The sequence below is a fragment of the Myotis yumanensis genome, unplaced genomic scaffold, assembly GCF_028538775.1.
Source record: "Myotis yumanensis isolate MYYU_CA2020_CCGP unplaced genomic scaffold, mMyoYum1.0.hap1 SCAF_15, whole genome shotgun sequence".
NCBI classification, from domain to species: domain Eukaryota; kingdom Metazoa; phylum Chordata; class Mammalia; order Chiroptera; family Vespertilionidae; genus Myotis; species Myotis yumanensis.
Genome location: NW_027223766.1, coordinates 24451086 through 24463617, shown reverse-complemented (window position 1 = coordinate 24463617; position 12532 = coordinate 24451086). Strand labels below are relative to the sequence as shown.

General features: G+C 38.9%; 1 protein-coding gene across 2 annotated transcripts in view; it reads right to left on the bottom strand.

Moving 5' to 3' along the window:
* Positions 1 to 12532, bottom strand: part of NSMAF (neutral sphingomyelinase activation associated factor) — a 46452-nt gene that overhangs the window by 8851 nt on the left and 25069 nt on the right. For both annotated transcript variants that reach the window (XR_011468239.1, XM_070392284.1), the window contains exons 12-22: positions 10769 to 10877; positions 9697 to 9873; positions 8455 to 8534; positions 7811 to 7901; positions 7654 to 7717; positions 4636 to 4687; positions 4407 to 4527; positions 3879 to 4010; positions 3083 to 3125; positions 2619 to 2782; positions 1069 to 1168 (exon numbers count right to left, since the gene is read on the bottom strand). Coding sequence is in view for 1 of the 2 variants with exons in the window: in XM_070392284.1 (XP_070248385.1) it covers positions 1069 to 1168; positions 2619 to 2782; positions 3083 to 3125; positions 3879 to 4010; positions 4407 to 4527; positions 4636 to 4687; positions 7654 to 7717; positions 7811 to 7901; positions 8455 to 8534; positions 9697 to 9873; positions 10769 to 10877 (1133 nt within the window). In the remaining variant the exon portion in view is untranslated. The remainder of the gene's footprint in view (positions 1 to 1068; positions 1169 to 2618; positions 2783 to 3082; positions 3126 to 3878; positions 4011 to 4406; positions 4528 to 4635; positions 4688 to 7653; positions 7718 to 7810; positions 7902 to 8454; positions 8535 to 9696; positions 9874 to 10768; positions 10878 to 12532) is intronic.

Sequence of the window (12532 nt, the reverse complement as noted above, 5' to 3'; positions counted from 1 at the left end):
GCTTCCTGAGCTGCCACATTCAAAGTGTAACACATTTCTGACAGCTGGAAAACTGCTTCTTCAATTCCCTTTTATTTGACCATCACCCAAGGACTGAAACTCTTATTTAAAATCAGTTCCCCGGCTTGATCACTGAATTGAATTTACCAGCGTCTGCGCAATGATGAGACCACCGTCCAGACAGAACTAGTCTAGCACATCCTGTTAAAGGTTCACTCGTGTCTTCACTGCCTTGGATTCGTGCCATTTAGAGAGGTTGAGAAAAGGCCATTGTTCCAATGAATAAGGAACTATGTATTCTTTTCAGGAGGCTGCACTCTGATTTTAAACCACTAATCTAAAGTAAACTGGCATGTTTCCCCCATGTGATTTCAAAATGTCAGACAGGATGTCCACGGTGGAGGAGCAGGACACAGCCTGGTCTGGGTCTGTGTTGTTGTTTTTTTCATCTGTAACAGGATGGATCAGGTGACTTCAGTGCCTCTCAAGTCTTTCTACCAAAGTATAAAAATATCCTTAATAGAGGAAGACAGGGAACACTTGTAACCCCTCCAGGTCCAGTAGGAAGCCCAATGTCTTGGAAGTACAGGTATTATTTTTAAAATTCTAGGTGGACCAACTATAGAAATGAGAACATGGGAGGCCGACACAAATCCATTTTGTTCCAAAAGTTCCCTTGCCACATTGACATCAGGTGGCTGATCACTATAAACACTTGAAGGAGATAAAAAAAACAATCAAGATGACATTGAAAGAGAACTTTCCCCTTGATTCAGCTTAAAACAATTTTTTAAAAATATATTTTTTTTTTATTGATTTCAGAGAGGAAGAGAGAGGGAGAGATAGAAACATCAATGATGAGAGAGAATCACTGATAAGCTGCCTTCTGCACACCACCTACTGGGGATTGAGCCTGCAACCCAGGCATGTGCCCTGGCCAGGAATTGAACTGTGACCTCCTGGTTCATAGGTCGACGCTCAACCACGGAGCTACACCGACCTGGTTTAAAACAATTTCACCCCAGGCCAAGGCGCCAACTTCTGTGAGGACAACACAGACATTCTTACTCTTTGTGGAGTTTATGTTGCTCGTGCAACTGCAGTTTGGCTATGTTATTCCAGGCCAGTTTTTTGCTTTCTTCAGTCAGGTCCTCAAAAGACTCTTCCCCTGGAGAGAGCACATTAGATTATTGCCAAGTGAGTCAACTCCATCACTAACAAGCATCACAGATAACACGAGTCACAGTGTCTTCTATTAAAATAAAACAACCAAGAAAACAAAATAGCCCACCAAAATGTAATAGCTTTGAAATATGTTAGCTCCATGGTAGTTAAGGAAAAATAATAAAGTACATAGAAATAAAGTAAAACCATTTGGAGAAAGATTTAAAAGTATATTTAAATACTAGAGTATTTTGTTACTTTTATCAATGTTTGCCCCTAATTTAAGAATTTCAGGAAATACAAGCCCGAATAACCATTTTCTTGTCAATAATATTTGCAAACATCAGACGGTTCACTAAGAATGCTGCAGTTGTTTTGGTTTTGCGGGGGAGAAAGCAGAGATGAAAGCAATGACTCCAAGTGCTCCTGGACAGGACCAAGTAATCCTTCACTTCTGTTTTTAGTAGGGCTGGCACAATTACCCTTTAAAATAATCACAAGACAGTGGTGTGAGCCCGGTGAGTAAGCAGAGAACGGTTTTAAGAGGCGTCACAAGATAATCCTATGATCTTTATGACTTAACTCTATGGGGTTATCGCCTTGAGACATACTCCCAGCCAGCCCTGGGTCATGTGACTCTAGTGAGCTATTCCTCCACAGCTGAGAGCATGCTCAGCAGTGTGTGCCTACAAAGTCTGAATGTGCCTGGAACAGAGAGCAGAAGTGGCGATAAGAAGTGATTTTGCTCCCAAAGTTCCATATAATGTAAAAATCCTGAGAGCCAGGAGGTTGGAGGCTGTTTTAGGTGAAACATAAAACACTAAAACAAGGATAACTGAATGAAAGTGTGGGAACATTCCACCTTTTCCAAATACGAGATGTGAGGACAGTGTCAAGTTCGTCTTAGCACCTGGCATATGCCTGGCACAGAACAGGTACTTAGCAAGTGTTTGTCAATTGAATAATACAATCAAATAAAGAAAGCAGAGCACCTTGAATTCAAGGTCTGTAAGCTGGGGATGGAGAGGAGAATGAGAGATGGTGGAAATAATTTTGGGGAAAGAGTGGGGCGGAAGGTAAGGTGACGGTTAAAGCAGCCATGGCCAGGATGTATCAATAGGAAGGGAACAGCTCAGAATCAAACACCAACTTGGAAAGGCACAGAGAAGAAACAGAACCATAACAATCGCAATAAAAATCCTGCCAGGTTTCAATTACCAGAAAATAAAAGTACCGTGTCTTTAAAGTGAATAGTTAACAACAAACAAAACACCAACAAAAACAGGTGGTTGGGGTTTTGTTTTGATTCGTTGTTGTTTTCAGGAGAACCGCAATAAGATGGTAAAAATATTATCTCTAAACAGCACAACATTTGTGTTTCCTCTTCACAATCATTAGAAATGTCTTAAAGAAAAACGAAAGGTGCTCACATTTATTCTCTTTGCAAAATTTACCTGGAGAATCTGCTATGGAAACGTTATCACAGGAGGTTTGGGGCAAACTTTTGACGTTTTCGGTGATCCTTTGAGGATGTGGTGTCACAAAGAGCTGTTTTGGTGTCTGCCCAAATTCCAAGATTTGGGTCAGCATGGCTACTTTCTCATCAGGATCCTCGATGCTTTAGGACAGAACACAAATAATGCCATGAGCCCCTAGGTTCCCGTCTCCTGAAAGCACACATTTCAGATGGTACAGATCAACCAGAGAGAGTTTCAAACACCCACTGTGTGTCAGGATTGTCTAAACCTTAGCACAGATTTTTAAAAAATTTTCTGAGGCTCAGTAACTCACATAATAGTAAAAGCAAGATACAATTCACTGTAAATTTTCCATATCTTAACATTATCAAGTAAGCGCATCAACCATTTAGTTAAAGAGGTATTTTGTTCAAGTCGAAGCTCCTTATAGACGTAAGTACCTGTTCAAGTCCACACCTCCTTCATAGGTCAGGGGATGAAATACTGGAAGGAGAGAAGTAAAGCACCAGTGAGAGATGTACTGTTGAGTTACACACTCTGTTCAAAATTTTAAAACCCAGTGACAACTTTAAACTTTTATTCAAAGTAACTGATGTTCACTTTGCAAAAAAGACTAATAAGATCCAACTTTTCAGTAAATATCAACTTGAATTATCCTTTGCTGAGCAGAAATCTCACTGGCAGGTCAGAGGACCGGTTACCTCAGTGTATTTCTCAGTCAGCTTATCTTCCCCTGAGGGGAAGCAGGTCATCCGGCCCTCTGCTCTGGCTGTGAGAAATCAGGCCTGAAATCAAGCTCCACTTCCTCGTCATCAACCCTGAGAAACCTGCAGGCAGGTGAGAATCAAGACCGATGAGGAGGTGTATTACTGCTGGTTTCTTACAGCTCAATTCAAAGGAAACTCTGTAGCCCTTCATAGCAACTGAGGTCGCTGCTCCATCATGTTCTGATTGAGTTTTAATTGAAATTATTGAATGGGATAGCAAGTACTTGCTAAAATTAGAAGACTTTAGAACAAGACCTCTTGGGATCATGCTGAAATAGATGTTCTTTAGGCAAAAGGACTTCCTCCTCTCTCACTTAGTATCTAACCCAGGGTCGCTGAGCCAGTAGGCACTGTTTGCTGATAGAAGTTTCTGCTGAAGGAATAAGCTTGACTGCTCTGCCCTCATTTTGTTTTTTGTTTGTTTCATTTTCATCAAACACTAAATGAACTTTCAATGACTATTACATACCATTATGGGCCCCAACAGCCTCGCTCCCTTTTTGCTTGTAGCCAAACACTAGGTCAATCCACTCATGAAGGTGCTCGGACACATAATTGCTTTCCAGGGCCTCTTTGCTCTTCTGGAGAAAGTCCTCGGGACCTGGGAGATTAGACTCTGTCAAAACACGGCAGCGTCCACCTTACTTTCTCTCACTTCTGTCCTCTACCCACAGGCACATAAAGCTTCTCGGATAGGCAGGAGGCACATATTTCTTAATGACATTTTGCCCCCATCATATAAAATATAAATTTTGTGGCGAGAAAAAGTGGCAAAATCATTTTCCCAACATTTAGGTCTCTCAAATATATGTCAATATTTTTATAGCCTAGATTCATAGAATATTTTTTTATCTGGAATAGAACTGATATTGCCTCATTTAGGTAGAGAATGACACTGTTATTTTTCTTAAAATCTAGGCAACTAAGTAATTAATCACACTGAAACTGCACTGTCAGAGAAGGAATTTCTACAATGCCACACTGCTGAGGTACTCACTCCGTGCCCAAGGCGGAAGTTCCACATCATCCACCATCTGCCCTCCTTGTCTCTTCCCCAAATCCAACTTCAGACTATTGACTAAGAAGCTGACATCATCACCATAGAATTCTGGAATCAACTGAAGGTGCCAGGTGAAAAAAAAAACAAAAAAACAACAGCAACAACATTTTTTAAAGCAGTTAGAAAACACTGGCCCCATGAATCATTAGCTTTTTAAACCACTTACCTCTTTAAAATCTGTGGCACCATCCAAACAATTTTTCCAAGTTTCTGCAATACTAAATATTAAAAACAAAAAATTAAACTGATTTTAACTCAGGGGTATAGAAACAGCAACCACAGAGCTTTCTCTGCACCTAGGTGTTGTTCTATACTTTACCTATATTAACTCATTCTCTTGTTAACGCAATCCCTCTTTCACAGAAGAGAAAAATTCCCCAGGCTCACATAGGAGACATGGGAGTGAGCAGGGAGTCAGAACAAGGCCCAGATGGAATGTCTCAAAGGCCATGCCAGGAGCCTCTGCACCCATATTGCCTCACTGAAGGACCAATGGAGGCAGGTGCTTAAACACTAGAAAATTAGCACAAGTATGTCAACAGCTCATCTCAAAAAGGAATGATAAACAAGTGTAGAGCTTAAACAAAGATTGGAAAGACACAGACTAAAGATGAATAATGAAAATTCTCTCAGTGTGGACAGATGCCAACTGAACTTTATTTTCCTCTTTTTGTAAAGAAGTATTACTTTTATAATTAAAAAAAAAGTTATTGGGAGTCGACCAAGATGGCGGCGTAGGTAAACACCGGAGACCGCTGCCGCAAACAACCATTTCAAAAATACAACTAAAAGACTGAACGGACATCACCCAGAACCACAGGAAGGCTGGCTGAAGAGAGACTCTACAACTAGAAGGAAAGAGAACAGCAAATCGAGGCTCAGAGGCGGCGCAGTGTGGAAAATACAAAGGTACCGAGGTGCGCGCGAAAGCGGGCTGGTGGCTGAGGGCGCGGTTGTCGTTTTCTGTCGGGACTGAGTCTCAGACTCTGGGCTCCAGATCCGGGCGAGTCTCTAGGGACCCAGACTCAAACGGGAGAAGCGGGATTACCCGGCATCAGTTGGAACCTGAGGGCAGCTTTCTCTCCGAGGTTTGCAGCGGCTGCCGGGGTTCTGAGAAGCAGAGCCTCTGGGAACGGGACTGAGCGTGGCCATAACTGCTCCCTCCGCCCGCCCTGTTGATCCCGCCCCGCCCAAAGCCTGCGCACAGCCATTTGCTGATCGCCTCAGGCAAAGGCTGGATTAGCGCCTCCCCAGAAGACAGAGTTTTCCGCACAGCTGATTACTATAGCCAGCCGGCCTGAGGGTCAAATCCCCCTAGTGTTAACTACAACAATTAAGGCTTGGCTAGAACAAGACTGCGCACAGAGACCACAAGGGGGTGCACCAAGAAAGCATAAAAGATGCGGAGACAAAAAAACATGACAGAAATGGAGGATATGGAGCTAAGAATCGCAATTTTGAGGGCTTGCCATAAATTTGTGCAGAACCTCACGAAAACTAATGAGACCCTCGATGCTACGATAAAGAAATTAGAAAGTAAGCATACACGGACTGAAATAAAGAATATTATACCCAATAGCAGACCAGAGGAGTACAATAATCAAACCAAAGATTCGACAAAAAACACCCAATTGGAAAAGCAAAATGAAAAAAGAATCCGAAAGTGTGAAGATAGTGTAAGGAGCCTCTGGGACAGCTTTAAGCGGTCTAATATCAGAGTCATTGGAGTGCCAGAAGATGAGAGACAGCAAGATATTGAAAACCTATTTCAAGAAATAATGGCAGAAAACTTCCCCCACCTGGTGAAAGAAATGGACTTACAGGTCCAAGAAGCGCAGAGAACCCCAAACAAAAGGAATCCAAAGAGGACCACACCAAGACACATCATCATTAAAATGCCAAGAGCAAAAGACAAAGAGAAAATCTTAAAAGCAGCAAGAGAAAGAGGCTCAATTACCTACAAGGGAATACCCATACGACTGTCAGCTGATTTCTCAACAGAAACTTTGCAGGCCAGAAGGGAATGGCAAGAAATTTTCAAAGTGCTGAATACCAAGAACCTACAACCAAGATTACTTTATCCAGCAAAGCTATCATTCAGAATTGAAGGTCAGATAAAGAGCTTCACAGATAAGGAAAAGCTAAAGGAGTTCATCACCGCCAAACCAGTATTATATGAAATGCTGAAAGGTATCCTTTAAGAAGAGGAAGAAGAAGAAAAAGGTAAAGATACAAATTATGAACAACAAACATGCATCTATCAACAAATGAATCTAAGAATCAAGTGAATAAATAACCTGATGTACAGAATGAACTGGTGATTATAATAGAATCAGGGACATAGAAAGGGAATGGACTGACTATTCTTGGGGGAAAAAGGGGTGTGGGAGATGCGGGAAGTGACTGGACAAAAATCATGCACCTATGGATGAACACAGTGGGTGGGGAGTGAGGGTGGAGGGTGGGGTGGGAGCTGGAAGGAGGGGAGTTATGGGGGGAAAAAAGAGGAACAAATGTAATAATCTGAACAATAAAGATTTAATTAAAAAAAAAAAAAAAAAAAAAAAAAAAAGTTATTTACAGACCCACAGGGAACTGTTTTCAACTCATAGCAAAATTATCAACCTATGAACCAAGAGGTCATGATTCGATTCCCGGTCAGGGCACATGCCCAGGTTGTGGGCTTGATTGCCAGTGTGGGGTGTATGGGAGGCAGCTGATCAATGATTGTCTCTCATCACTGATGTTTCTATCTCTCTCTCTCCCTTCCTCTCTGAAATCAATAAAAATATATTTTAAAAAATTATTTAGAATAATGAAATAATGTTGGAAACACTCTAAATGTCCAACAATAAAAAACAGTTAAAATACATTCTGGCATACATTAGGATGTGATATAATATTTTAAAATATGAGGCGTTTTAAAAAACTTCTAATAACATGGGGATAACTTCAAGATCTAATATGGATACAAAAAGTGGGACAAAAAGTGTATTTAAAATATGTTCTCACATTTACACACACACACAACTAGAAAAAGCCTGAAAGGAATAGATATAACAATTAGTGATTTTTTGCATATCTTTACATTTTTGGCCCTATATACTAGTTTTTTAAAACAAACATATTGTGCATATATAATTAGGAAGTTTAAAAAATGGTAGGTGGGGCATTTATGTCAAACCTGTTGAACATTCTATCTGCATTATCAAATCTTCCATTCTGCAGGCACAGCATATACTCTGGTGCTGGAGGGGGGAAACCGGAGGTAATGAGATACAGATTCACTGAAGAGTCCCCGTGAAATAACATTGACTTGGGGTAATGATAAAGAACCTTACCAATCCTGACAAGATAAAACAGCACGTAACCTGGGGAAGAGTAGTGACTGCCATACATGAACTTTGGCTCTGGCATCTCCTGGTAGCGTTCCTATGATATGTGAGAAAAAAAGACTACTAAATGTTGGCTATAAAAATAACAAGTGACTCATGTAGTAAAAGCCTAAAAGAAATCACGGCATGAGTACATTATACTCCTTATTTCTTTCTTAAAATAGGAAAAGGAAAGATAAAAAGAGGGTGGAAAATCTGAATAAATACAGCATTCCTGTGACGTCTTTTGTTTTTCTTGGCGCAGTGGTAACAATGTTGGGACTGGATTGAATGGAAGATGGAAGGGATTTTATGTGTCTCTTGTGCAATTTACCAGAGAGAACCCTCCATGAAAAGTAAGTTAGTACACTGGTAATCAGGTCAGCCTCCTACTTCCTGAATTGTAGGCAAAAAAAATGCAAATGGTGAGCAGCTATATTCATTGGGGAAGGCAGCAGGCAGAGCGGCGGGAGTAAGAAAAAAAAACAAAACATGATCCCTCTGGACAATGTTTGCCCTAAGCCTTGATGAAATGAGTTTCAGTTACTATAAAAATATAGGCCATGGTTCAGGAAGTTCCTTATAGACCAAGAATCCTTAAATCCACGCACCAGTAGTCTCTCCAGTCGCTCCTTATTTAGGGCCCCTACTGGTTTCCCAAGATCCCGGAAGGTTCCTGGGTTTGACAAATCTACATAAGTAAATAAATTTTAAAAAAATTAATTAGAATAAAGCAAGCAAACCTACACTTAATAACATTACCTCCATGAACTGATTCACATGCACACATTTATTTCCACAAAATAAACAGTTTTAAAAAACTGAGACAGATCCATTAGAATTACAGTATTTCTGGTAGCTACTTATACAGCTGTAAAGGTGAGAACTTTTGAGTTTTAATTTAGCAACATCCATTCAAAAGTGATTTCCAGTTTGAAAACATCATAAATATGGATTTTTTTTTTTTAAAAAAAGGCCTACTGAAACAAGCTATATTCCAAGTAAAACAAAAAATAAAAACAAAGTTTAAAAGCCCATTATTCTTCTACTAAGATTTACTTTGTAAGTTTGAATTACAAGCATAATTTGAGAACTGGGGACCTGAATATTATCAGAGAAATAAATTATCATATTCCTAGAAAATCTGTTATCTCTTTCAAGTACAGAGTTCAATAAGTGAACTGTCCAAAGAAATTTATTGTTCACAACATATAATTTTTAAATATTAAAAAATAAAATCACAATACAATCACTATTTTTGTTAAAATAATTTAAGAGAAGTACATATACCACAAAATTAAAATGGCTACCTCTCAGTAATGTAATAATTGATGATTTTTCCTTTTAAAAATATTTTAGTACATTCTAAATGTCATATAATGAATAGTTATTAGTTTGGTAATCACATTTTAATGTAAATTTTAGAATAGGATAATCTGAGATAATTTTCAAAGTACAGTATTTCAAAACTTGGTATTTATAGATAGTATTGATAATGTGGCTTAAAATTATAAGCATATGGGGTGGGGGTGGCCAGGGAGAGGTCAATGGGGGAAAAGGGAGACCTATGTAATACTATATGTAATACTTTAAACAATAAAGAATTAAAAATTATATGCATATTTTCTGGACATGTCCTTTAAGAATATGTGAGTACTATTTTTTGGGTTAAGAAAATTAAGAGACAGTGGAGAAAACATAAACAACACATATAATTTATATTAACACTAAAATGACAACTAGCAAGCTTTAGTAATAAAGTTAAAATGGATTCTAATCTATTCAAAGATCACATGGTAAGTCTACAAGAGAATATTTTTCTCTCCTTTAAGAAGTAGCTTTGAGACATTTACCCAATTCTGAGCTGCAATAATCACTGATGATCCACGGGAACACCGGGTACTGCGACAGGTCGTTGCAGCTGCGGTCGGCCAGGTTGTTGAGGTGCAGCAGGTACTGGTAGTTGGAGAGGTGCCCGCGCTGCCACTGCAGCGTGTAGCTCTCGGCCGTGCGCTCCGCGACATGGTGCTCTGAGGAGGACAGGCCGCAAGGTCACCACTGAACTTGGCAGATGTTGGCTAAGCATGTAAACACTAGCTACTTTAAGTGTAGTCTTTTCAATGCATTTTTTGAAAAATGCATTTTAAGAAAAATAAAAGTAGGGTACAGTTTGTTTTCGCTATAGATCTCAGAAATGGCTTCACTGTACACCAGAAGAGCAAACGAAATTAAGATGGTATTAATAAAATCCCAACATCTATTTTTAGAAATCATTCTATTCTAGTCATCTAGCAACTTTGTAAACAAGAATAATTACAGTCAGCCATACAGATTAATATATTTATGCGTGAAAAGAAAAATACAGGTGTTCCCCCTAACAAGGGTGGGAAAATTCACACTTTCCATGCAAGACTGAGGAAATACTAATTAAAAGCAAATTCAGTCCCACGGGTACTATATTGAGCCTCGGGGTTCACGTGTTTCTTTGTGTTGTTTTCTAGGTTCAGGATTAAGGCCACAATTAATGAACACAAACATATGACTGGAGAGCTCACTGCCTCTCACATTAAGGAACTGAATCGTGGTTTTCATAAACTAATATAAGACATGACTGGACATAGAAATAATTAAGTGGAGTCTTTATAATCCATTCAATTGGTGTGTTAAAATCCAAAAAAATTAAATATTTTTATCAAGTTTTTAAAACGCACAATGAACTATTACCAAAATTCAGTTATGTTTCCCTTAGTTTTTTAAAATGCCATCTTGCCAACTGTAGTTACTATGGAGAAGCAATGGATAGAACCACAGAGAGGCGATTCTAGATCCAGCATTTTTCTTTTTCCTTCTCTTATTTCCTATCCCGGTTACTTAGGAGTTGAACTACCTTCGTACGAATAGAACAATGAAGGGTGAACACCAGACCTAGATACGTGGCAATATAAAAATAGAGTTCATCTCTATCTTGAGGGTCGTAGAACTTTAGGTAGATGTCAGAACACAGGTCATCTTCTGTGCAAAACACTTCCAATCCCTATAAATTCAGAAAGAAAAGAATAAAACAAGTAGCATTTCATTAATCTTACAATTGCAATATAAGCTATACAATCACAAAAGCCTTCCAATTAAACATCTACATTTTTAACTTGTAGCTCTTGTATTCATATTCTCCAGCTTTAAATTTGATTCAGCAATGCATATACATATAAATCTCCTGAGAACAAGACTTGTATCTTTAAATTTTGTAAATCCCTTTTAGTGTTGATTATTTTTTATTGATAATAACTTTTGTGAATTTAGTATTTTGAAATTCAAAATTGGCTGATCCATGTCTTCACACATCTTCAAATATAAATGTTTAGCTTTCTATTATAATTAAATTATTAGGCCAATCTAACAAACCGATAACTGAATAGCTATTCAACTAATAGCTTGCAGTTATTTTTTTAAATATGTTTTTATTGATTTTAGAGACAGAAGAAGAGGGAGAGGAAGAGAGAAACAATGATGAGAGACTGCCTCCTGCACGTGCCCTACTGGGGATTGAGTCAGCAACTAGGCATGTGCCCTGACTGGGAATAGAACAGGCAGGACAATGCCCACCCAACTGAGCCACATTGGGCAGGGCGACTTGCAGTTATTAAGAAAACTATGAGCTTTGTGAATGTTGTATTGATAAGCCTGAGATAGGACAGGAATAGACAAAGAAATGACAAAAGCAGACTTGTTCTTGGTTCAAATACAGGCTTTTACCATTTACTAGTTAAGGAACAGAGGAAATTAACTCTTAGAATCTCAATTTCTTTATAAAATAGGATATCATCTACTTCACAGGGACTGTCATGATAATAAAATATTGTACATAAATTGCCCAGTACACAGAAGACACTTAATGTCAATTTCTACTATTTTTCTGACTGTGTCTTTATATCCACAGAATGAGATTTTCAATAGTATGCGTCCATAATTCTCTATTAGCACTAGAAATGAAGAGTATCCTTTTAAGTTAAATAGGTAGAAAAGGCAAATTTCACAAATATGAAACAAAAATGAGGAGCTCAACATGCAACAGTGCTTTGGTAATGCTACCTATCAGGTGACTGGTTAAGCTTCAAAGAAGAACAAATGAATTTATACTGATGTCAAATTAAAACACCCTGGAATCACGCCTTATGTGGGGATTGGTTTCCAAGGTCAGCATGTAAGACTAACATAAGTATGGACATATGCCTCCCTAGGGGAATGGTAGGTTATTTTGTTCATTTCTCTCCCTTCCAAGCTGAAGGCTGAATTACTCTAAGCTAACTGAAGACACTACACACCCACGAAAGAGTTAATTTTGTACTAGCTTCCGAATTTTACTCTGAGATCTAGCTGCTATGAGCAGACGGTGCAAGTCACACTGGATTGCTCTGCATAGATTATCCTTGCATAACCCCAGGAACTCTGAGTACACAGGAGTGAGGAACTCAAGGCAGTGCACCCCATCCCTCTTGCTCTTAGAGCCAAAAACATTCCCCACGGCAGCCTTCTTGTGAAGAGAAAGGGGTTATTCTTTTATAAATTTCTAGCTCATCCAAAAGAAAGAGCAGCATGACCCAAAGTCCACTTACTTACAATACAGCATACTTACACTTCTCAGACAGGCCATATACATTAACTAGAGGTCCGGTGCACAAATTCGTGCAC